The sequence below is a fragment of the Sciurus vulgaris genome (assembly GCF_902686455.1).
Source record: "Sciurus vulgaris genome assembly, chromosome: 2".
Classification (NCBI taxonomy): Eukaryota; Metazoa; Chordata; class Mammalia; order Rodentia; family Sciuridae; genus Sciurus; species Sciurus vulgaris.
This window is the reverse complement of record NC_136462.1, coordinates 86,326,967-86,354,069: the sequence shown is the minus strand read 5'-3', so window position 1 is coordinate 86,354,069 and position 27,103 is coordinate 86,326,967. Positions and strand designations below refer to the sequence as shown.

Sequence of the window (27,103 nt, the reverse complement as noted above, 5' to 3'; positions counted from 1 at the left end):
AATGTGCTTCTAAGTCATCTTCTCCTCCAGAGAGATTATAAAAATGAGCACTGGCCCATACCTGAAAGTTAGCAAGAATTCACTGAGTACATAAAGGGGCACAATATGCTGTTAGGCACTAAACGGAACAGCTGAAAGATAAAACCATGGTAAAACACAGGGCTCCTATCCAAAGAAATCTGCAATCCCCTGAATGTAAAGCAGAAGAAACATGTAAAAGTAACAATGGTCACAGCAAAAGAGAGTTCTTGGTGGATCTATTCTAATATTCAAGAAACAAAAAAGAGGGCAGGAGAGGTTTGTATGGACAAAGCGGGAACAGGAATGGAGAGGATAGGAGGAGAGAGGAAAAGGGCCAGGGAGGAAGGATGGACAAAAGGAAGGAAGGATTAAAACTCAGTCCTTAAGAGTCTTTTTCATCAATTTTCTTTTAAAGTGATTTATTTGGGGTTAGGTCTCCCAGACAAAGGAAATGAAAAGGATGGTAAAAAGATCAGAAATGGGAGATGAGAGCTCCAAACAGAAAAGGTCGGTATAGCTTTTCAAGAAACATGGTCTAAGAAAACTCTTTTAAAAAGTTTATCAGGCCCACTTATTAAGAAGAAAAAACAAAAACTCTTGATTTCCAATGGAATATTTTGTTTAAAATGCAGTAAAAGTTAGATGAAGACAAAGCAATATCTTTCTTAGTAATTAATTTTGGTTTTCATTTGTGAGAATTAAGGTAAATGAGAACTGTCCCCAAGGTCTCAGCAAAATAATAATCTTCCCACAGTAATACTCAGGTACCAAAGAAACTCCATATGTTTTAAGGTGTAGACACTGCAGTCCAGAAGCAAGGCTGAACCATCTCAAAGACTTGACCTTACCACTGCATGACAGGAAAGCTGACAGTCAATGAGATACTTCATATGGAGCAAGAAAACTATGAAGCCATATAATATTGTAAGTCAGGCAGCAGAGTGACTTTAGATGAATAACAGGTTATTGTAAAAATACTGAAGGGTCTATCATACTGCATCCTCAGAAAGGAAAGATAAAGACTCTGAAGTCAAATAGAGTTCAATATAGAAAACCATAAAGTTCCAATCTCCCAAAAGAAAGGAACTAAAAATAGGAAAATAACCTAGCATACTTTAAGCATAGTGATAATGGCACCTGCAAAATCCTAAGTAAAGAACAATTTAACCCCTAGAGTTTTAGATCAGAGCAAAACTATTTTATATGAAGGTGAGCTCTGGCACTAGTAGACAGCCTCAAGAATTGAGATGGTGGTAGGGAAGCTACATATAAAAAAATTCAGTTAGAGTTCATTAACAGCACGGAAGAAAAGAACCAGTCTGAGTGCTGCAAATTCTTGCAGAAACCCCTATCATCACCATCACTCTGGCATTTTATTTCTAGACAAGAAATATATTTTACCTTTCTGAGATTATTTTCTGGTTACAAGCCAACCATTATGAACCTTTCAGTGAATCACTGAATAGGGCACTTAAAGGGATAAACAATTATAAAAATAACTCTGTCACAAGCGCATACATTTTATTTTATTTAGTGATGTAATAAGCTTTGGGGCATATATCAGGTCCAAAATGGTCTTGGTCATTAATTTAAGCAATAAATCATAGGTCTTGCCAACAATGAAGGCAAACAGATGCTAACAAGGAAATGTATTATTTAATATTGCCATGTGTTATAAAAATGTAAGTGTGTTTAAGACATGTCTTAAATTTTTATAATAATATGCATTTAATACATTACTGTTTTGACACATGCAGGAATCAGATTTATAGGTCCCATTCCGTAGCTTCTTCTTCTGTGAACATGAGAGCATATTCTGGATTTTTTTTTTTAAGAGGGAAACCTTTAAAGTGCACACTTGCAACAATATCTAATTGGTTGTCTTGCTGTTTTGTAGTAAATAATGTCAGCAACCAAAACTCATTAAAAAGAATAAGTCTACATGCTCTGCCTTATCAAAAATATAGGACATTTTAAAATTACGATTTTTAAAGAAACAGCCTAAAAAAGTATAAAAGCACTTGAACTCAAGTTCGTAACTCATTTATTCACTCATTTTGAACTGTTCTACATGATACCTGCAAATTAACAACTTAAGAAGTGATGTTCAATATTCAAAAACTTGGAAGTAATCAACTATGAGAAACCCTACCTTTATAATATTCCCATGCAAAAATCCAAAGGCTCAAACATAGTATCTCAAAACACAAAATAATTTAAAACTAAGTCTCTCTATCCATACATTTGGCAAATTATGCCAAACCATAATGTCAACTCTAATATTTGCTTTCAGAGCAGTAGGTTTACATCCCTTTGCCAGTCAGCTGAATCTTCGAAGGGAAAGGGCTTGTGAGAGTAGAGAATTACAGGCTAATAAATTAATCCAAAAGCTCTTTTTTTTTTTTTTTAATGAGCTTTTTCATATGAACAAGATGTCAACTCTGCTAAAGGCATTTTTTGTATGTGCACTACTTTGTCTGAATCTCCTTTTCAATCAACTCTCCTAACTGCCAGTATGCTCTTCCTTCTTTTGTGTGCAGGCAAGAGTCCACGCTTCCTAACACTTGAGGAAGCAGTGCTTGGAGTATGGAAACTAAATTTTCTTCATTAAATCTACTGAAGCAGATATTAAAAATGCATTTAATATACTGGCAATGGTCGGTGGGCACCGCTGACTGTGACAGGCCAGTTACTGATGATGTGCCGTCAGATGGCCTTCTCAGCAGGCGCCTGGGTCTCAGGCTGCTGAAGGACAGCAATATCTTCCCTTGTGTGTAAGCTCTATTCATCTCCCAAGTATTTACTAAATCACAGGCCTCTGCACACATAGCCCACGTTTCAGCGTATGCTAACAAATGATGGATGGCCTCGTCAATTCGTTATGTCCTGAAAGCATGGTTTCCTGCCATTCCAATCATCAAACCTCAGTGCTTCAGAGCTGATCAGTCCCGGGGAATATATTTTGCAGACTCGATTAAAAAAGTAGAAGTTCTTTCCATTAGAGTCTCTGACATTCTCCTCAACTATTTGTTGTTTCAACCAATTATTGAGAGAGAATATTCAATAGGTGTTCAGATACTGTAACACTGGAGGCTTTACCTAATGTTTGCTAGGATATAATTTAATTTATGACAAAACAGCCAAGGTATGTGATGGTGAGGTATTTAGTAGTAAAATTTATGTTTTAAAACAATTTTCCTTCTAGGTATAATAGGTAACACTTTGAAAATATTTTATATCAGCATATCAAACTAAATTATTATAATGTAAGTGGAATAAACTTCAAAGGAAATTCCAAGGGACTAACCAATCTCTAAATCACCTGAGCCTTTTAAGACAATAATTCACATGAGTTCTCTTAATTATAACCTATATAAAGGCATAAACCACTTAAAAATTAATCTGACAGTTCCAAAGTCAAATAACGAAGGTTTAAACTGTCAAAGGAAATACCTCTTAAAAGAACATGTATTTTCAATTCCAACTTTACATATGTCCCTTGCCTTTTCTATAAGGCATAGAACATTTTTATCTTTAGCTATAGCTTATCTATAAAACAGACGATAATAGCACACTCATACCTTTCACTCACAAACAGTAAACTTTACAAAAACAGATGAACTTACCATAATTAAACAGCATGAGCTTTAAGGAAACGGGGTGGTGTGAAAGAGCCAAATAATCTGCTATAAATAAGCTTGAAATGTTAAAAAATCTAAAAATACCACCACCAACAACAAAAAGTGCCAGGTTCCCATTTAGCCAATAGCTAGGTAGAGCCTTCTGAGCACCTACAGTGAGCATAAGCTCCACCACACTGCCCTGCTATTCACCTCAACCTTAACCTCAAGATTAAGCTCACTTTTATTGCGCACAAAGGTCACCTGTATTAGGTCAAAATTCAAAGTCCCTTGTCAGAAAAGGTTGATATATTCCAACCTTTCCTTCTCTATGCATCAAATTTTTCATGGTAAAGTCATATTCAGCAGACAGTATATTCAGCAATTTATTGTGCCATTGTAATACAGTACAGAATACAATTGTCCAAAAGCTATCACATGAATAAAATATTTTTCATGACAATGCACCAAATCTAGACTTTTTACACACTTTTGACAGATGAAATAAAATACCAACTCTTGTTTAAAGGCTTCAGAAAAATTGGATGGCAAATAATTGTCCCCCAAAATACAATTCATAGCATAATAATCACTTTTCCACAATCTTTGAGTATAGGCAAAATTTTTATCAGAGTGCAATTCAAATTATTAAGTTTTATTCTCTTAAATACCAAGATCTCTAACCTGTTTTAGAAGTTTCATTCTAATCTGGCCTTAGCAATTTAAGTGAGGTCAATCTAGACCTGAGCATCTCTTTGACCTAGAACCTAGAGGAATATGCTCTCTTATAAACAAAGGAGAAAAGGAAGGGTAGGAATAATTGTACTGCCCAATTCATTGTTATTGCAACAATATGACCAATAGAAGAACTGAGGGAATGAGATGAATTAAAGGAAATCTATGAAGGCAGCATTCTAGAATATATTATAAATAATACAAAACAGCTCTAAGAAAAAATAAAGCAATATTCTCTTTTAAAAGTTTACACAACTTCTTTGTGCTGCCAGTGGTCTCCCATAATTGGTGTTAGTAAGATAAATGATTTCATAATTGTTTAAAAAACTAATTCTTCAAATTACCTTGATTAATACCTATATTAAACACTTAAATCAATGTTCACATCCATGTGATGTTCTGGGTCATCTTATAAAAATATCCAGGTCCTGGAAGACATACTTGAACGCTTCAAGCTACTTCAAATAAGCAGAATCATGCCTCCAAAACTGGAATTTACCCAGGTATCTTTAAAAAGGCATAATCACCAACTTTAGGCCAGAAAGTAAAAAAAAAAAAAAAAAAAAAAAAAAAAAACTGTGAAAAATTATTAGGCAAGAAAAGAAAACACCTTAATATTTTTGGGGTTTTAACATTCTCTCTTATTCTTTCTTAGGTAGTAATCATGTTACATTACCCTTTTCTATTATGGGGGGGTTCAACTTCACAATTTACTAAAATTAGGTTTCCTGTCACCCTGAGGATAATACAAAGAAAACAAAAGAGTCTGTTTTAGGCAAAAAATCTTTTCAGCACTAATATTCTGAATCTAATTATTATAACCATAAATACCTTTGCAAGGACCATCTTTTAAAATATAATGGTAATAACAACAGCACCCACAATCAACACTGTATCAGGAACTGTGCTAATCATTTTATACATACTATCTCATTTCAAATTCATAACAATTCCATTTTATAAATGAGAACACTGAGGCACCAAGAAGTGAAAAACTCTACCCAAGATTACCCAGCAAATCATGAACCCAGAATTTATATGTCCATTTCCAAAAACCAAGTCCTTTAAACCAATATATAAGAGTGCCTTTAAAATAAAAAACTGTGAATAGACTCAAAGTAATAATAGGACGTTGCCTCATATCAATTTATAAAATAATTAACCATAAGCAGGGAGAGCTGAATAAATGAAACTAAGTAGCACAGGGTATGTAACTATGCCAAACTCAGCACTACCTAGCTGGCTCACTACCTTGCAGAATTCCATTTGTCATTCCAAAATGCACCTAGTCTTGCCTAATGCTATTAATTTTATTGACTACTTCTGCTTTAGTTGTATACTGCTGTATTCTTTTATTACTGATACTTGAGATGTAGAAGAGAAATATATCTGAACATTTAAGAATTTAGTCTTTAGAAAACAATACACTAAATCAATTTGTAATCAATTAACTATGTCCCATTGTTTTTCCTTATAATTGCAGAGATGCCTATTTACATTTTATACTGGAATAACTGACAATTGAAAATGTAATAACTAAACCTGAAGATTCTCTAGAAATAATGTCAGACATGATAAAACCTCACATGTACCAGTGGAGCATTTCCAAATTCCTATAGCAAAAAAAAAAAAAAAAAAAGCCACTCTAAGGTCTCTAAACTTAGCTAATTAATCTACTGTGAAAGGGATTAATTTCCCTAAATGAGACATGCACACATGGCTGTTTAAGAATAAAAGAAGCAGCAGCATTTTCTTTAGCTCAGTTCAATACACTAGGTACTGCTAAGGTATAAAACTGAAATTCTAGCTCCCACACTAACTATGGTGGGGAAAGAATAGAGAGACCAAGACACACACACAAAATACATATATATATATATAATATTATATGTTATTTTATATAATATTATACATATAAAATATATATAATATTAATATATATTATATATATATTAGAAAAATGAGATGTAGATGAAAGAATTTTGAGCCCCAGGGAAAAAAAGAACTATAATAATCAGAACAAATTAGGTTAAGAAACTTCTGTAAGATACATGGCAGGAGCCATAATGTATAGTGCAAAAGTCTCAAACTGTGCATTATCACAGTGGTGTCTGAGGCTTAACAACTATCTTGGGTTGGTGGCAGAAAGCAGAGGCACTAGGAAAGGAGAGCCCAGGTTTATGCCATTTGCCAATTTCTGTGGTATCAACACCCTCACCATAAAATAAGTTCAACTATCAATGCAAGGTTGTGGTTTGCAGAGCCTGGAAAAGATGCTCACTATCAGCTCTCAAGAGCTGGAATGAGAGTGCTCCAGCACCCTCTGGCTATGGGCCAAATTCAGCCCACAGACTTGTTCTGTTTGGCCAGGAAAATGTTGGCCCACATAGTGCTTTAAAAATTCAAATAAATTGATGACATTTAAAACTCAGGATATTTTATTTTTTTCTGGGGAAAAAAAAAAAAAAGTCAGACTCAAAACTGCTTTCTAAGAAGACCTGGCAGCACTAGACCACATTCCTGCCTGGCAGCAGGAGGCTGGTACAATGGGTAGCTGCCTGTTGGTGCACAAATCATGCTTTTATCTTGCCACAATCCCAACCTGCTCAGCCTCACTCATTCACTCGTCAATGATACCTGCTTGGCCCCGTAGAGGGGTAAGAATCTGTTCTCCAACTGAAGGGCATGAATAGAGAGTTTTACCTCCAGAACTTAGTCATATTAGGAACTTCAGTCAAATCCTGGGGTATTACCCTATTTTTGCATTTGTAATGTTAATGAATTAGACGGGATTATCTGTAATTGCAATCTTGACCCAACACTAGTTGGCTTCATTGTAAGTCACTGAATCTGAAATAATGATAGAGGCACACAGGGCCTTCTGGGGCAGGGTACAAATAAAAATTCAAAATATTATAATTTTTAGATTAAAAGTATTTTTATCTTTATGTATGTATTAGATGGCCTCATAAACTATGGATCTAGATAATTTTAACTTCATTACAAAGTGATATTTGTGAGTTATTTCTTACACATAAGTTGTTACATGTAGGCTGTGAGAGTCTATGGGATTTTTTTTAAATGTTTTTACAACAAAGAGTTTGTTTCATATGTCTGTCTCATATTCCCAGTCCATTTACCATTTTAGCTAAATGGGGCTTGAAGTGTAAGTTAATTTCAAGTTTTATTAGCTTTCCCTACCAATATTATCAGCAAAAACAAATAGCAGTGTAACATACCTTAAGCAAAAGATGACAGCTTAGAAGAACCACAGACAGAAACAGAAAATTGAAAAGTCTGATTTCATGTGTAGTTGTAGAAAGACACAATTCTGTGATGCTTCACCTCCCAGATCCCATCTACAATGAGGCCACCTAGAGAAGCCTTATTCCCCCTGAGTCTTACACACCATGTCATAAGCTAAAGAATCACAGGAGGCCAAGGTGCTTAGGCATGAGTGTTAAACCACAAACACCCTGCATTTCTATTCATCCTAAAGCATTCCTTGATTGACAAGCCCGGTTCTGACTATTTGAGAGTAACCAAAATATCCATCACAAACAGTGATCCACAGATCTGCTGAGTATAAATCTGAATCTTTTATACTACTAGGCAGTTTTGGGGAAGAAGAGAGTCAATTGCTAAGTGATAAGTGAGCTTAACCAAACACTTGAATCCCACAGGTTAGTACAGTCTACTGTCTTATACAACACTACTACAGATTTGGAGATTTTCAAAAGTCTTAAGTAATAACCAGTGTAAATACCACAGGGTCTGCTATACCTCCTATTTCCTAAAATAAAACAAATTCAAGATTAGAACTGGCTTATCTTATCCTTTTTTATTCCTAGAGCAAAGGATAGGTCTTAAAAATAACCACAAAACTGAAAATAAAAAATAAACTTAAGTTGTGGGAGGGAGGTGGGGACTCAGTGACAATGTACCAATATTTTAAGTCTCAGTCTTGGGCAAGATTTCTGCTCCCAGAACAATCTCAGAATAAGACTAGGCTTCACACAGAACTACCCCAATTATAAGGGGACACCATTTGGTTAAGGAAAGACAGTACTTACATATCTGACTGCACAATGGCATCAAAAAACATGAATCTTGTATTTTTCCTCTATTTGAATTACTTTCTTTCAAAATATTTATTCTAATGATCTTGAACTTATTACAAGTTTAATGTTTTAAACATTTTAGCAACTGAGTTACAATATTTCAAACACAAGATACAAGTCCTAAGAAATTTTAACATTTTGATTTGAATAGAAAATTGCAGAGTCCTCAGTTATCTCGATGAGATCCCAAATATTTATCAAGTTACAGTTTAAACACCACATACAGTTTATATACACATATAAGAAACAGTACTTGAAAGTGTGGTAAACCATGTCACAGTTCCATGGCATGAAGTGCTGGATTATGAGGACAGTCTACTAAATACATGCCTCTTGAAAAAGTTAAGGCAGGTACTATTTTCCCAGAGTGGCTAGGAAAGGGTTAGATACATGATCAGTGGGTATCCTCTTAAATACATGGGGAACAGGTTGTTCCACTCTGGTTTCAAATCCATGGACCCTACAATCTTAAATTCAGTTGTCTGTTCTGTTCCCAAAAAAAAATGGATAGTTGTCCATTCCAACTATTAGATGTTCCACCCAACTGTTATCTCCCTGTATAAGAAATGTATTAACTTAACAGAAAGGGAAAAGGAGAAAGATATCTTGAATCAAACACTTGAAACCACCTTCTTTCAATAAAAGCATAATTAAAACAAAGAGGAATTTATTATTTACCCATTTCCTATACGATTGCCATGGTTTCTCTACATTAAGGTACTTTTCAGACTTACTCTAGAAAAGTAAATGTTATGATGATTATTTTGTTTTTAAGGAAAATTCACCAATGTGACAAAAATGCACAAAATATATAATAAAAACATAATGATAAATTCAACTTATACTTGTTGAAAGTTAAACAATAAGATATTATTACCCAGTACTTTATTGAATCTTCTTTTCTAGGAAAATATGTAATTATTCTTTATTGTGCAAGTAACCATTCTGGTATGGGTTATTCCTTAGAAAACTCAATATAGATTTAAAAATGAAATCAGTATTCTAAGAACATGAAAGTTTTCCCCAAAACTAATAAAAAATATAAAATCAGCATGTGGATTCTTTCCAGAATAACATTATCTGGCATTTTCTTCAAACACTCCTTTGCAATAACTCAAGCTCCTCTCACTTTGCAGCTACACAAATCCAAAATAGGACAAATATCTGATAACAACTATGCATTTCTTTTAGAAAGCAATTCTTTTAGAAAGCAAAGGGGCCAGACATTGACAAAACAACATTTCAGAGGAGTCTTTAAAACTAAGCTACACTGCAACAACAAAATAAAAACCTGAAGTCTTATGAAATTACAATCATCGTATTTTTTAAAATTAGTCAAGACAAAAAATAATATTTTCTTCTTAGACATTTCAACCTAATTAATGATCAATGCAGAAATACCCCCAGTTATCTTTTCTGAGTGAGTGTATGAATTAATGTTATTTTTGAAGGTCATGTAAATTAATTATATTCCTTTGGCAAAACCACCAATAGACTTTCCAGTTCAATAAAAAAGTCTTTTTCTCCCTTTATGAGCATTCTCACTCATTATTCTGGAACTCAGGCCTACCACAACATTATCAGAAGTGTAGAAAATTAACCACAAATTGAGAATCAACTCTCAATTCAATTGAAAGATGCAAGGTCGAAAGGAATATTTCAATACAGTAAACTAAGCCCTACAGTATTAATTATCCACTGCCATTACCTACTATGATTCTTAAAAATTAATGAATCTAAATTAAAAAGGTTTTTAAAACCAAGAATGTTTTGCACACCTGTAATCCCAGATACTCAGGAGACCGAGGCAGGAGGATCTGTACAAGTTCAATGCCAGCCTCAGTAGCTTAGCAAGACCCAGTCTCAAAATAAAAATTTAAAAAAAAAAAAAAAAAAAAAAAGGCCTGGGGATGTGGGGATGTAGCTCGATAGTAAAGCGCCTCTGGAGTCAATCCCTAGTACCAGAAGAAAAAGAAAAAAAATTTTAATACCATTATATATCAAATATGAAATACTGAAATATTGAAGTCAAGTTTCTGGTATCTGGGTTATATTCAACTGATGATCAAATCATATATGTTCACAACCATACCTATAATCAACCAATCCATGTAAATATTTTTTATTTCCTGCAAAATCTAATGCCTTTTGTTTCAAGTAAAATTGTGTTTTTTATATTTCAAAAAGTTACTACTCAGACATTTCTGCAATTGTGGACAAACTACTAAATACTAACAATAATCACATTTTGCTAATCCTTCAAAACTTTCCAAAAGTGATGTCAAGTGTTTTACACACCATGTTTCACATAATCTGTATCACAGCCTGAGGAAATGAACCAGGGAGAAGCAACAGAGTGAGAATTAGATTTTGGATAGATATCCAGGTTTGAATTCTGCTTCCTCTACTTCCTAGCTAAGGCACTTGGTTCCTTCTTTTACATATGAGGCAACTGTGATTCAGATATTAAAAAAGAAAGAAAAGAAAAGAAAACCAAGTAAGTTCCTAAGAGCAAAATGTTACAGGAAGCAAGAACAGTGAAATAGAAGGCTCCTTATGGGAAAAGTCGACATCTTCAACAAAAGTATCATGTGTTGGGGAACAAGGAGCATTGCTGGGAATGGGGACAACTGTAGCCATGGCTGCACCAAATTAAACCAAGACAAAATAAATGCAAATTTAAGTAAGAATTTGTGCTTGTCCCCTACCTAGTCCACTCCTAACTAAATTGGATCCCTAAATTTACCACCAAAAACCACAAAGTTTAACACTGGCAAATTGACTCAAGTTTTCTTGTTGATTCAGGTGAAGATCTCAACAAAATAACCAAGTATATTATTTTAAGCATAAAGAGCTCAGTCAAACAAGTTTTTAACTACTATTTTTGAGATTCTACTAGGCACAGGAATCTAAAGCCACTCATGTGAATTAATAGTTGCCTATGTTAGGAAGAAAGAGTGGGAAGATAGTAAGAAATGTTGTGGGCCAATACAAAAAAATCAGTTTTAGAAATGTGAAAGGCACATCAGAAAAACTTGAGTCCTATATTAAGGACAAAGATACAGCAATAGGTATAGACAATTATCTGCTTAGAGATTTATGAAATCAGGGTTTGATTTGCAACTTAGTAGCACTAATGTATGCTAAGGGAATTCAGAGAACCTAAAGGGTTTAGTTTACCAGCAAAAGAATTTCCAACAAAGGTATATCTCCCGCTCTAAAAATTCTACTTAACGCACCATATCCAAAGGAATTGTTCAACAAGTCCTTGATTTCTAACATTCTATGATTCTCATTTGTCATAGTCATTGGATATGTCTTACACTTTTTCTTCAGACTGCAAGCAATTCAAAATTAATTACATTATCTCTCTTTTAAATCTAAATAGTGTACAAACAGTAAACACACAGTGAATTATTACAGAATAAATGCTCTAAGTGGTGGAAAACTCTATAAATACCAATGAAAATCATGGGTTGATTATAGGATGGATTGTTTCATATATAATGGCAGTAGCAGATGATTCTTGTTAAACAAATACTCCGGTAAAATAGAGAATCACTATTACATGAATACCAGTAACTGTTCCATGAAAGAACTAATAATGATGGATACTAAAATCACTGGGAAAAAGTGGGTAAGAAACAAGTCATTTGCATAGTATCAAACAATATCCCACAGGTATTTAATAAGTATAAAAGAAACAACAGTAACCTTACAGTGGAGATATATGACAGGCATTACCTTAACAACGTAGATAAGGTTATCATCACCAGTAATAAGACATCCAAAAAAAACAGTAAGACATTTGAAGTCATATACCACTGATATGATACACTAACAACATAACATCATTTCTGAGGCATTGTTGCCAAAAATGTGTACCCTCTATCATAAGAAAACAAATATCAAATACAAATGAAAGGGCATTCTATAAGGCAAATGACCAGTACTCTTCAAAAGTATCAAAATCCCAGTTACTCAGGAGGCTGAGGCAGGAGGATAGCAAGTTCAAGGCCAGCCTCATCAATTTTGTTAAGTCCTAAGCAACTTAGTGAGACCCTGTCTCAAAAAAAAAAAAAAAAAATTTAAAAAGGGCTGGGGTGCAGTTCAGTGGCAGGGCATCCCTGGACTCAATCACCAGAACTATACATATACACAAACAGTATCAAAATTATAAGAGACAAAGAAAATAGTATGAAACCATCACAGACTGGAACAGACTTAGGACATGACAACTAAATTCAATGTGTGATCCTAGAACAAAAAAAAGGAGCTTAGTGAAAAAAATAGCAAAGTTAAAAATAAAAGGTCTATGCTAGGGAGTGATATTTTCCACATTACACTGTTACATTGTGTGCATTTAAGAATATGCAACCACAAATCCCATCAATATGTGCAACTATCATGTACCAATAAAAATGTGGGAAAAATTCATTATGATAATTTTTAAAAATCTGTAGATTAACTATATTCCATTAAAATTAATGTTCTGATTTTGACAATTATCCTGTGTATATGATGTAAATGTTAAAAGGAAGCTGGGTGAGGGGTATATGGAAATTCTCTGGACTATTTCTGCAACTTTTTTGTAATTTAAAATCATTTCAAAATACATCTATAAAATATGATATAATCAAATAAATATCTAGTGTTTGGGCAAGAAATTAGAATGTAAAATAAAATCTTATAAAAGCTGAATGGGCTGGGCATTTCTACTTGAATAAGGTCATCTAGTAAATAAATTGGAAAATGCAAATCAGTAAATGTGTCCTCAGCAACTACTTCCATGAAGTATGTTATATGTTCTAGATAAAATTAGTATAAAACTGCAGAACAGAAAAAGAGTGAGGGCAAATCTAACAGTTGTTGAAATACTGGAGATCACAAAGTTCTACACCTTCGTTTTAAGTAGGGGATTCTGAGACTAGAATGGTTAAAAAGATTGCCCAAGTCAATGTGATGACTAGGAAAGACCTAATTTTTTTAATATTAGTGAAGATAAAAAAAAAAAAAAAAAAACCACAGAGAAGTGAAGCTACCAAAGAAGCCAGAGAGTAAGAGAAAAATTAAAGCTACGTTTACACCTCTTAGCATATGTTAAAATAAATTTGAGCCAGAGAGATTAAAAATTTAAAAATAAAGAAAGTTATTTTAAAAATCCAGAATAAAATTTAAGTGAAAGTTTTTTTTTTTCCATGTTAGGATAGGAAGGGACTTCCTATAATATAAGTCCCATAAGTTCCTATAAGTCCCTATAAGGGACTTCCATAAATGCAAAAAAAATTTTAAAAAGCATAAATTTAAGCTAAACCTGTCAAAAACAGAACAATATTTAAGAACAAACAACTGGGAAAATATAACAATATGACAGATAATAGATCAACAGCCTTATCATATGCAGACCAATTAATAACTACAAATCAACAAACAGTAACAGCAAACACACCAATAGAAAATTAGGCAAAAGACACCAAGCAGGCAATTCAAGAAGAAAATTAAATGATCAAAACACATTTTTAAAAATGAAGAATGCATTATAATTTTTAAAACACTAATTACAAGATGTCATTCTTGATTCAACATCATATTAAAGATTAATACTGACTTCTCAATGCTGGTAAAAGTTGCAAAGTTAGACACTCCCATGCTCTGCTAGTAATAGGATTAGTACATCTTTTTGATAGTAATTTGTCAATACACATCAAAATCCTTCAAAACATGAATACTCTTTGATTTGAAATAGCTAGTGGTTGTCAAAAAGTGTGGTCAATGGACTCCTGGAATCACTGAGACCCGCTCGGGGATCGACAAGGTCAAACTATTTTTATAGAAATAGTAAGACATTACTTTACTTGCCTTTCCCCCTGTATTGACATTTGGACTCACAGTGCAAAATAATAGTGGGTAAGACTGCCAACTCCTGAAAACAAATCAAGGCCAGAGCACTACAACTGCATTAGCAGTCACTATGTTCTTCACCATAATACATTTGCAGGGGGGAAAAAAAAGGAAGGAAAGAAGGAAGAAGAGAGGGAGGGACTGATTCACTTAAGAATATTCACTAATTATATTAAATCTTGTCCTCTTAAAATTCTACATGACAATAAATAAATACAAAGCATGTTTACTGCATATTGAAGTATGACAGTTGTCTCAGGGAAAAGCACTTGTATGATTGTTTGAGCACTGAACTAGCCACTTTTTCCATCTATAGCATGCAATTCTTACTTGAATGAACAATGAACAAAGTGTGATTATTCAGATTTGGGTATCTGGCAGACATTTTCTCAAAAATAAATGACATGAGGTTGTCACTTCAAGGAAAACAAGTGATAGCATTTGTTGCTAACGATAAAATTTGAGCTTTCAAGGGAAAATTCAAATATTGGAAAGCTCATATCCATCACTGTAAGCTTGACAGCTTCAGATCTTACAGACTTCTGATGAGATCAGTGGTGCTATTAACAAATGTGATTTTTTGATACTGTATAAAGAAAGGTGAAAAATTTGAAAGATCTACAGAGTTCACAACCAATATTTAGCAAATGAGCAATGCATGATAATAAAAATCATGCATGGGTAAAAGATCCATTCATAGTTCACAGCAGGCCAGAGGATTATAATGCCAGAGTGTGAAAAGTTCCAATTCAGGTTTTGGATTCCACTTTACAAATGACTTTTAAAAAATATCATTTGTTGCCATGTGTTGTAGTGCATGCCTGTAATCCTAGAAACTCCCCAAAGACTCGGGAGGTTAAGGCAGGAGGATCTCAAGTTCAAGACCAGCCACAGTAACTTAGTGATCCCCTGACTAACTTAGGGAGACCCTGTTGCACAATAAAAAATAAAAAGGCCTGGGGATGCAGCTCAGTGCTAAAGCACCTCTGAGTTCAATCCCCATCACCAATAAATAAATAAATAAATAAAGACCATTTGTTCGATTTTGTGTAATAATAAAAATATTCACAATTATCTACAAAGCCTATTAAATTACTCTTCCCTTTTCCAACTACATTTCTGAGACCAAAGTTTCTTGATATTCTTTAATCAAAAACATATCACAAGTTGAATGCAGAAGCAGACATTTTCCTTTATTAAGGCAGAAATTAAAGAGAGTTGTGAAAGTGTAGGACAATGTCATTTGCTCAATACTTTTTAAAAATTATGGTTATTATTCATAAAAATGTTAACATGTAATAAGTTCACTGCTTATCAAATAAATTAATAAGTAAATAATTTTTAATTTCTCAGTTTTAAATTATATCTTGGTAAATATCTGCAGATATAATCCATATAAACAAAAGTTCTTTTGAGGTCTTCAACACTTTTTTACAGTGTAAAGGGATCTGGAAACCAAAAGGGTAACAATTTATGATATGGTCATTCCCAACTTCTGGAACCCTAAAGGAAGAAAACAATCAGATTTCATTATATATGTGCAAAAAAAGGTTAAAAAATTAGAAAAACAAAACTTTTGAATGCAACAATAAGGAACTGGATAGCACAACTAAAATATAATAATATTGGTTACTTTGAATAATTTTTGAAGAATTTTTAAAAATGAGGAATGCTCACAGTATGTTGGGAAGGGAATAAGATTTACAAACTAAACGAGCAGAGATAATATGCACAAAAAAAGAGTAGAAAAAAAAAAACTAGAACCCAAAGTATGTGAATGCCACCCACCAAGAAAATAATTGCTATTGTTATTATTAATATTAAAGCTGATGAAGGCAGTTTAGTATAGAACACTAAACTAAGGGGAAAAAACTGTATTCTAGGCACTGATTGGTCAATAAACATCTTTGGGATGTCCTTGGGATCAACCCAGGAGCTTGAGCAAGCATTGGTTCATTCTACCACTAAACTACATCTCCTTACAGTCCTTTGCAAATTAATTTGGCCTCTCTAAATAATTCTTCCTGTAGAAAGAGAATTAGTTATTCCCTGAATAGTATTTGGGAGAAGTAAAAAATATCTGGGCATGTCATTAATAAGAAAAGGTTATAAAAGAATAAGTAAGATAGCATGGCATCCCAAAGGAAGGGAATCGTCTTAAAATGCTGCTAAGAGTGCGGGGGAGGTTACTTCTTACAGAGAACACAAGAATTTGCTATGGGGAAAAAAAAGAAAAAAGAAAGAGAAGAGGGTAAGGAAGAGAAAGCAAATCAAAAGTACAAAGTAGTAATATACGTACATGATGAGAGCAGAATATTAAAAAAAAAAGTATGCTCTATTTTAAAATGGCCCAAAAATATCTACTTTTTCTCTTGGTTGATAGTCCTCACCCATTTCATTGTTAATGGGCAAAACTAAAAAGAGTTAATGACAGAAACTCAGATTCTAATTTGTCAATTTTGTTCCTTGTTAGAAGTCTGATAAAATCCTAAAGACTACAATGGTATGAATACTGCCCTAAACTCAATCTTGGTAATACTGAAGAGACTCCTTCACTTTTATAGACTAGAAAGCAAGTTCAACAGAAAATTGAGGTCATAAAATACCTCCAACTTGTGTTTCAATGTTTATTATAATACCTATCATCCAATCACTTCTATTTCCTTAAAACAAAACAAAACATAATAAAAAGAAACGTGATGTCTAGACAGACAGTAAAGTCCTCCACAAAAGGATAACCATGCTCAAGGCCTCAAGGCCACAGAACAAAAATGGTAGGGATTTGGAATCGGTTTGGAGTTAAGAAAAAAAGAGTACTCAAAAATTTTATACTTTTAATATCATAAATACAATATCCCGGTTGTCCTGGTTCTTCAAGGAATTGGTTTGGAGTTTTAAAAAAAGTATACAAAAATTTTATACTTTTACAGCATAAATACAATAACCTGGTTGTCCTGGTTCTGATTGTTTCCTTCGATATAGATGGAATCTATATCACATAATTTCTAAAGTCTTTTCTTAGAAAGTTGGATAATCCTAAAATCCCTGGGAGAAAAAAAACATGATGATGTGGTTGGTGTTGGAGGGAGGAGGGAAATCAGAAATACATGTGGAATATGTACACATATAAAAAGAAACATTCAGATCTAGTTGTCACGTGGCCAATGACTCAAAGCGGAATCCCCTGGGGTACGAGTCTGTCTGAGCGTACCAAGCACCCTTGAGATCTCTTAATGGGGTAGTCAACATTAAGAGTCATAGGCAAAGGGTCTGAGGCTCCTTTAGGCCTGTGCTCCCTTGTTTGTTTCCAGTGGCCAACTGAAAAGGATTCTCCATTTACTCCTTTTGAACTTACAATTCATTTTGTCACTTTGTGAAGTCTCTGTCATCCATCTCCCATTGCTAGAATCGGTCAATTCACCACTGGACATTTATGAAACACCTACTATGCGTGCCCACCACCTAAACACATCTCAAGCTTTCACTAAGTATTTGTTCATTTGAATTTAATTGCAAGGCCTTGGGAGGCTGCAAAGGACTCATCCATGAAGAGTTGTGTGAGGAAGAAAAAAAGATTTCTTTTTCACAATCCTTGATCTTCTAACCCTTGACACTTGTGTTACTCCCCATTCATGTGTGACACGTGGTTAAGAGTGGCTGGACACAGCTGCTGCAGGCAAAGGACTGCGAGAGGGGAGAAAGGGGCACTTACCTGGGGAACCTCTGCTTCAGCTTCCTCAGGCTCTGCCTGGTGGGCGGTACAGACACTAGGCACTGGGCTATCTCGTCGTACTGGGCTTTGGTCAGTATCATGTTGGGCCAGGGACCAGGAGGTGGCGGGGACAAGAAAACAACACCCTGGGGCGAAAGCAGGCTTGGCGCCGGGAGATGTGGGGTGGGCGCACCGCGGCACGGCCCAGGGTCCTCGTCTTCCTTAGCTGGGTTGTCGCCCCCCAGAAGCACACACCCCAGAAGCACACAAGAGGCGGAGACACGCGGCGTCCCAAGCTTCACCCCGCACCTCCGCGGCGGGGGCGGGCTGTATACGCGATTGCCCTGACTGGGTTTACTGAGCAGGCGCAGTGCGGCGGACCGAAGCAACTCGTCGCCATGTCAGGTAAGGGCACGGCAACCAGGAAGTAGCGGCCGCCGGCTTGGAGGGTACAGTTCCCAGGTCTCCGCGGCAAGTATGCCCAGCGTCGCTCATCTGGGGTGGACTGCAGGTGCTGGTGGGGTTCAAGCTCCCCCTGTTGCAAAAGGCCAGGAAGCCCTCTCTCCCAGACCAGAGGACAAGCCTCATGAATGTCCTACTAGCCTTCAACTTGAGCCCCCGAAATCCTCTACCAGAGCGCGTGATTTGAATGTGTTCCCAGACGCTGCGGTTTAGGCGCAGCCTCAAGCACAGTCCAGCCTGCAAAGAAACTAAAGTTTACACTCTGTGACCCTGAGCCGAGCAGTAAACTTCACTAGGGTCTCCCTAAACATACAGTTTGGCGTGTGTTGGGAAAGTACTAAAACTACTACAGCTCGCGTGGAAGGCAATTTGGTCCTTGGTGGGAAAGAGACTTAAATTTTACATCAAACAACCAACAAATGACACCAAAGAACGTCACTTTCACGCCCTACAGTTAGATGCTCGAGGACCGAAATTATATCTTGTCTTCCTAAACTAGATCTCAGAAAATAGGCATCCAATAATTGTTTGGACAGATGAGTCACTGAGCTAATCCTTTGTTTTCTATATGTGCTGTGAGTGGATTTCAGCTCTCCTAAGGCAATTTATTGAAACATCAGCCCCTCCTTTAATCCCTTTTTAAAAACTTAGATTCTTAGAAGTCCATTTGTTGCTCCTCTTTACTTTAAATTTCAACATTTTAAACAAAGAAACGGCACTTACCTTTTAGAAAACATGTAAGTGGTTTAAAATATTTTCATGTGGAATAAAGTATGGGTTGGAAGTTTAGCTTAGATATGCTCAATTGGATAAATTCCTTAGTCCACTGTGGCCTCAGTTACTTTGTCTATAAAATTGATACTTAATTCATGGGGATGTTTTTAAGATTAAACAAGATAGTACAAGTAAAGGATTGCTTAGCATAAGTTTCAGCAGATAGTCTAAATAAAATAAATCGAGTAAAACTACTTGATAAAAATGGACAGGGTGTTTACTAGATTTTGTTTTCCAAGATTCTCCATGTAAAGACTCACTTAATCCTCATAATTTCCTGTGATGCAGGTTCTATTGCCATTATCATTCCCTTCCTCCCCTTTGTACAGAGTGAATATAGTAGGGCATGAAAAGGTTAAGGAACTTTCCTGAGGTCATGAGAAAAAATAAGTAGCTAGGGTAAGGATTAACTCCCAAAATTTAGTTTCAGTGTCTATGGTCTTGCCAACTCAATAATTAGTACACCAAATAGTCACACTCCTAAGCCCAAAGTTTAAGGATTTTTTTTTTTTTTTTTTTTTTGAAAAGAAATGCTCTACATTTTGAAAATCTTTTAGCTGGGATTTTAAAAAATGTTTCGCCACTTTATTTTCTCAGGCATATCAAAGTCCAATACCAACAGTACATCCTAAATTCAGCAACCATCATTTTTTTTTTCCCTGAGTATTTACATCAGCATATTTTCTTCCCATATGCTTTGCATCTAGCTCTGGTTGTGTGACATTAGTACATAACTATTTATTTATGGCAGCATGGCCTGGAGTTGCCACCTGGCTAGTTTGTTGCTGACCCTGCCATGACTTTTACATGAAAGCTAGCTGAAAATAAGCAGACACCACTTGATACCCCCGTTCTTTTCCCCTTTGCAACTTTACTCTTTACAATTCACAGCCATCAGACTTTTATGGAAAACATCAGTTCAAGGATGTTTGCACTAGTTATTTTTATAGCAACTCTTCTTTCTGGCTCTTATCCTATATTCACCCTCACAAACCTTAAGAAAAATGCCAGGTTTGTTTTTCTGTTTTTATTTTCAACATGCTGCCAGTTTACAATCTCGACCCAACTCTAGTAGATTGTTTAAAGTTAGAGCTGGGAGAAAAGCACAGTTTCGTTGCTGTTTTCGTTGGCAGTGACAGTAGTGTTGTTTATTAAGCACAAAACAGAAGCAGAGCAGAAACGTTTGGTTGTTATTTAATTAGTTTCTTTTTTCTTACCATGTGTAATGGTTGGGGTTGGCCAGTTGGTCCACTGAGGCATCCTTCCTCCCTCACTCTTCTCTGTTCTCCTCCCATTTCCCATTGTACTCAATGCCCCTCATCTGCTATTACTTTATTAGAGTGACTTCTGCATGCCTGAGTTCCCCCACTGTTTCTCAGCCAGCAATATGGTTTCCCCACCAAGTGAAGTAGGTTGTGAAATAAAAACACCAACTTGAACACCCCCAAAGAATTGACTATGGTTTAAAATCTGCCATGAAATGTGTCACTTTAAGCAACTGACAGCCTCTCCAATCCTGAATGTTCTCAATGTAACCCTAAGTCTCCTCTGAAGGGAAGAAAAAAAATGAAAATATGGAAAAGGTATAGGAAACAAGACCAAGAAAATGTGTCAAAGTGGGGACTAGTACAGTTCCCTGGAAGAACCTACAGCCCTAAAAGACAAACTGGGGGACCCAGATATCTTTCTGCCAAAGATAGATTCCTGGGCAACATAAATGTTAAACAATTTTAAAGGAGTATGGGGTTTGTCAGGGAATCATCAGAGCATCATTTCAACAAGCATGCTAACACAAGGATTAAAAATACAAATGACCCAAGTCACATGACTGGGAAAGTTATTCCTACTGGAACAAAGAGTTCTAGGCAGAGCAAGGGGAGTTTAAGGATGCTCAGCCTTGGAAAGAATCAGCCACACTTTCAAATAGTCTGCCAAATCCAATGCATGTTTTAAAAAACACTGACATTATTACTTTTATTATATTGTAAAGTCTGATTCTATTCATGGAGTCTCTGGTAGAGTTATTACACTACTTTAAAAAAAAGTCATTGAAATTTACTCACTGAGTAAAGAAAAAGAAGGGTGCTAATATTTGAGTACCTATGATGTTCAAACATCATCCCATTATGCCTTATCTCACTTGATCTTCACAATTATCCTATGCAGTAGACCATAGAGCCCCTAGTTTATAGACTAGGAAACTGAGGTTCAAAGAGAGGCCTAGGTATTAAATTGCAAAACCATGACTTGAACCCAGGTTATTATGGCTATAAAACCTCATGTTGTCTGTTGCTCTGTACTGTAATTCAAAAAGGATTTGAAAACTCTGAATTATTCTTAATAAAGCATCTGTTCTCTGAAATAGCCTGCTACCGTCTTTGGCCACCAGAATGCCTGTTGAAGGGACAGTGACCTCTGATTTTGATATTTAGCCAAAACACACTTCTAAAAAGTTGACCACTTTGACTAAAAGATTTCACATTTTTCTCTGTGTTTTATGAAGCACCACCTTAATTGATGCATCTTTTGAAATCAGAGTTTGGGTCTCTAGACTTGCCATTCTAGAGAGACAAGTCATTTTATCCTAAAATGGTCCTAAAGTAATGAAAGCTCTTAGTAAGCAATTAAGATCAGAATAAAGCAGTTGTTGAGGCCTGCAGCAATTACTCAATTTAATGACTTGTGGAAAACATACAGAAGGACGTTCCACACTATAAGGTGGAGCACTTACACTGAAAGGTCAGGGAAGACCAAAAGCCAAATGTTGGTTCCTTCATGCCAGTAAGTGGTAAATGAAGTCTTGGTCTGTGAAACCAGGTGGCCTAATTCCAGAGGAAGGTCACATGATGATGGGGGCATTCACTAAGACCTGTTACAAACAGAAACTGGGTCTCATGGGCACATCATTCAGAATGGCACTTCTTCATGTCTTTGTTATTCAGTTATACTAAAAACTAATGTTTGAGGGGCACTTACCAAAGGCAGGGAATATGCTAATGATTTAACATTCATATATCTTCCCTTAATTCTCAAATCCAGCCCTACCAGTTAAGCACTATCATTAAATCTGTTATCTCAGTGAGAAAACTAAGACATAGAGAGGTGGTTTCTCCTTACTTAATCAGTTATTGTACATCATTCTAGAATAGTGTTTCTCAAAGTCTGTGTTGAGAACCCAGTTTTCCCTCAATTTGTCACAGACACATAGGTAAAATAAACAAAAATGGCATGACTCAAACAATGAAATCTACAAAGACATGTAAAACTCAAGCCCACAGTTTGTTGTTTGGAGATTTAAAAGACTATAATAAGTTCATCAATTAAGATAAAAGGTTATTAAGTGCTTATTCTCAGTTTCTGAAGTTACTACCTCAAAAAGTTTGAAGATCAGTTCTGGTTTGCTGACCATGTTGTGAGTAGCACTATACCTTAAATATATGTGTGCAAAGAAGGAATGCTGATTTCAAAGTCTAGGACCTCACACTTTTCATGTGTTCTTAGTTAGAAGTTTAACCTGTTTCTTTTAGACTTCTAAGCACCAACCATTATTATTATTATCATTATTCTACTGTATTTATACTGTATGCATACTTATTAAGGTCAACAGTACAAATTGTTATAGGCTGTTTAATTTGCACCCTATGAAGTTAATACCATGTGTTTTCATAAAACCTAATTTCTGTAGATTATAAACCTGTCAATCAGAGCACATATATATCTTTTGCTCTGAATCACATTCAGAACACTATTGGTGCATGATAAAGTCTACTAATCAGCATTTTCACATTTACTATCACTGCATTTGACAAGGATAAGGACCAAAGTAGTGTTTTTTTATGGGAATAATTTCTCTTGGGCGTTTGTGTGTTACAGCAGAAGGAGATATGTGACCATGTTTGTTAGAGAAAGACTGAAGCCTCTTAAATTTTCTCCTCAGGCTCATCAGGGACTTGTGGATAATTTGCAGGCAATTTGTATCCCTTTTTCCTGCAGGACTAAACCTCAGATGTAATTTCTGCAGTTGTCAATCACTCTTCTTGGCCCAAAGACCATTCTGCAAGAATACATCATGTTCTGAGGGTTTTCTCACATTTATAAATTCAGGAATTGGAAGAAGCAATGCTAGTGGAGTAGAGGGTTTCTATTGGGGGCGGGGTAAAGAGGAATGATAGGCAGGGAGGCAAGTCTGTCCCTAATAAGCACTTCTTTCAACATAAGCTAGAGTTGGAACACATGTCAGATGGAGATTAGCTCTAAGACTCTTCATTTAAAGAATTACCCTCTATTGCCATCTCACTAGGTTAGACTTTCAAAAGAGCAGGTAAGATGCCAGTCAAGATTTAGAATTCTTTCTCTCTCTGTGATTGATAGTTAAGGAAAGAAGTTCTGTCAGAGATAAATATAGCAGTTATAACAATAATAATAATAGGCACCATTCTTTTGAGAAAATGAAAGCATATTATATAATTATCTAATGTATTGCCACTGCGGAATCTATAACTGACATTGTTATACCCACTTGGCATATGGGGAAACTAAGAAAATGGCTTGGAATTTCAACCCGTTTAACTTTTAAATGTGAGGCTATACATAAACACTCCTCTTCCCTTTTTAAACTTAATTTCTTTTCTTATGGTCATCAAAGAAATGTGTTTCTTATAGCCAACAATGAAAGATCAGATAGTATAAATTATCCGTAGGCCCATTACCTGAAAGCAAGTGTTGTAACCACATTGAAGTTATTCCTTCCAGTCATTTTAAAAAAATTTTTTAGTTGTTGGTGGACATTTATTTTATGTATTTATTTTTATGTGGTGCTGAGAATCAAACCCCATGCCTCACACATGCCAGGCAAGCACTCTACCATTGAGCTACAACCCCAGTCCCCTTCCAGTAATTTTTGCAAAGATTTTTCCTTTACATCGATCAAATCAGACTATACAACTTGAATCCAGCACTGTTTAATTTATATTATACTGTGAACTAGATATCCTTATCAAAATTTGGTAATTTTTGATCCTACCTTCACAGAAAGAGTAGAATAATAGGTTTCTAAAGTTAGAAGATAGATTTTTCACAAGCCAGTCCTTGAAATGAGGTCACTGGCATGGTAAGCAAGATGCTGAGCCATCCGTGGGTCCCATCAACAAGCTGCAGTTTAATGTGGGAATGATGCAATGGCCCCTCTGGAACAAGGTAGAGATTTCAGCAACTGATGGACAGATTTCCTGGGCATTCCAGTCACAGAACTATGACTGAAATCATGTAAGTAAGCCTCCTACCACATGTACATTCTGTCAGTCATCATGTCAACAGAGAAACCAGTATGGGTTTTTTGTTGTTGTTGTTGTTTTACGCAAGACTACTAGTGATATCTGAACACTAAGATTCATTACAGTCCTTGATGCAGAGAGCAAATATTTTGCATTGCACAGAGGACAGTCACACTGGATAACAATCCTCATGCCAGAAGAGCTTGAGTTTCCATTTCACTTTCAAACAACACTAAAAGGCTTAAGTTGATATGGGGATGAGAAGGGATTTAAGGTAATGGTGTGGACAAGGATAGAGGTGGGAGCTTGAAGAACACTTAAGCTCTACACACACTCACACTTGTACTCATTACCACAAACCTAGTTTTATAAAACAACACTTGAATTATTTGTATACACAGAAATTTTAAAACATAAATGCTTTAAAAATGCAAAACATCAACATAACTCCTTTTTGCCAACTTCTTTTAAGAAATATGGACATCCACAAAACTTGTGCATTCATTCACTTATACATCATTTATTTACTGAGATACCATGTACCAGGCAATGTTCTAGGCCATGTGTATAAGAAATATACAAACTGACCGAGTTTTTGTCCTCAAACTTAATAAATTTATTATTTTATTTTATCTTATTTGTACCAGGGATTGAACCCAAGGGCATTTTACCGCTGAGCTACATCCCCAGACCTTTTTTAAATTTTTTTAATTTTGAGACAGGTTTGCACTAGGCTGCTTATAGCCTCACTACCGAGGCTGGCTTCAAACCTGTGATCCTCCTTCCTCAATCTTCAAAGCCACAGGGATTACAGATGTGTGTCACAGCACCTGGCTCCTTGATAAATTCATTTTATCAAAAGATCGCTTCATGTTTTAGAGTAAAACAGGTTAGAGACATGACAACAAAATACAATGTTTGACCGTAGACTGACTCCTGTACAAGTAAAGTATTATATAAGACATTATTGAATAAACTTACTTAATGGGAATTCAAAGAGAGGTTAGATTATTAAATTGTTTTAAACATATATAAATAATTTCTCTATTACTAGGGAATAGACATGGAGGTAATAGAGATAAAGAATATATATATAATATATATTATATATGTTTATTATATATATATACATATATATATAATTATCCTAAATAATCCAGGGAGAAAAGGACAGTGAGAGAATAGATGATAAATCAAATGTAGTAAAACAACAAATAGGTGAATCTGCATAACAGAATATAGGCATTTGGTCATTTTTAATTTTGTACTGTGCTTATTTTGTAACATTTTGGTAAGTTTGAAGTCATTTCCAAATAGGAAGTTTTTATAATGTATTTTACCTTGTAAAATGAATGAAAACATAATGTCCTTAAATCAGGCAACAAGTTTCCCTCAGTCATATGTTTGATAGGCATTTAATTGACATGCTGATTTTTCTGGACTTCAGACTTAGGCTTGTATTGCCTAATTGAGACCCACAGCATAAATGAGGCAAAGCTTTCAAAAATCTCTCCATCTCCCTCCCCAAAACATGGGCCATACATACTTTGTGTTTCATCTAAGTATCTACTGATTTCTTATTATTCCTAAGGGAAAAATATTTTATTAATGTATCACTATGCAATTATAATTCACTCTCTCTGGGCTAATAAGCACCCTAAATACCTCAGCCAAATGATAGAAATGGGAAATGGCACTGTTATAATTTGGATCCGAAATGCCTCCCAAAGACTCAGAGCGTTGAAGGCTTGGTCCCCAATGAAGCAAATGTCCAGAAGTGGCACTTTTGGTTAAATGACTGCATCACAAGCAAGGGCTCTAACCTCATCAGTGGATTAATCAATTAATGGATTCATAATTTGATCACATGATTGGGAGGTGAAGAAAACTTAGGAGGTAGGACCTAGTGGATTGGAGTGGTTCATAGGGGTCTACTCTTGGGGACTATATTTTGTCCCCAGCCCCTTCCATTTTGGCCCTCTCTCTTTCTCTTTCCTGGATTCCATGACGGAACAGCTCTCCTCTACCGTGCCTTTTCGCCAGGATGTTCTACTTTACTTCAGGATAAAAGCAAGGAATCAGCTGACCATTGACTGAAACCTCTGAAATTGTGAGCCAAAACAAATCTTTCTTCCTTTAAGTTGATTTTCTTAGGCATTTTGTCACAGTGTCAAAAAGCTAACACAGCTACCAAACAATCCCTTTAAACATAACCCTATCTTTCTTAGAACTGTACTACAATCCAACTCCTGTCCTTCCTGTCTTCCCTTTCTCCTTCACAGGGGTCAGACAGCTCTCCCAGCCTCCTCCCTCTCTTTCCTAATTCCCTCACAGGTGTTTACCCCAATAAATCTCTTGCACGTCAAATTCTGTCTTGGCATCTGCTTCTCAGAGGACCTAGACTAACAGCCTCCTATCTTCAAAGGCATTCATGAGGAACTGGGGGTTATACTTAGTCACCTTATTAGATATAAATGTTTCCCA

The 27,103-nt window shown here is 35.5% G+C and overlaps 2 protein-coding genes across 10 annotated transcripts in view; one reads left to right on the top strand and one right to left on the bottom strand.

The window, feature by feature from the left end:
• The window catches only part of CDIN1 (CDAN1 interacting nuclease 1), a 213,998-nt gene extending 195,564 nt beyond the window's left edge, over positions 1–18,434 (bottom strand). For 2 of the 9 annotated variants that reach the window (XM_079128732.1, XM_079128728.1), the window contains exon 1: positions 18,111–18,434. In XM_079128732.1, coding sequence (XP_078984858.1) covers positions 18,111–18,211 — 101 coding nt within the window. In that variant the 5' untranslated portion in view covers positions 18,212–18,434. The remainder of the gene's footprint in view (positions 1–18,110) is intronic. The other 7 variants (XM_079128725.1, XM_079128729.1, XM_079128724.1 and 4 more) reach the window with 5 other exon arrangements.
• Positions 18,207–26,723, top strand: LOC306654831 (uncharacterized protein). Its single transcript, XM_079128734.1, has 2 exons — positions 18,207–18,515; positions 26,636–26,723. Exons 1-2 carry the CDS (start codon positions 18,287–18,289, stop codon positions 26,710–26,712), a joined length of 306 nt encoding a protein of 101 aa, XP_078984860.1. The 5' UTR covers positions 18,207–18,286; the 3' UTR covers positions 26,713–26,723.
• Positions 26,724–27,103: the final 380 nt, after the last annotated feature.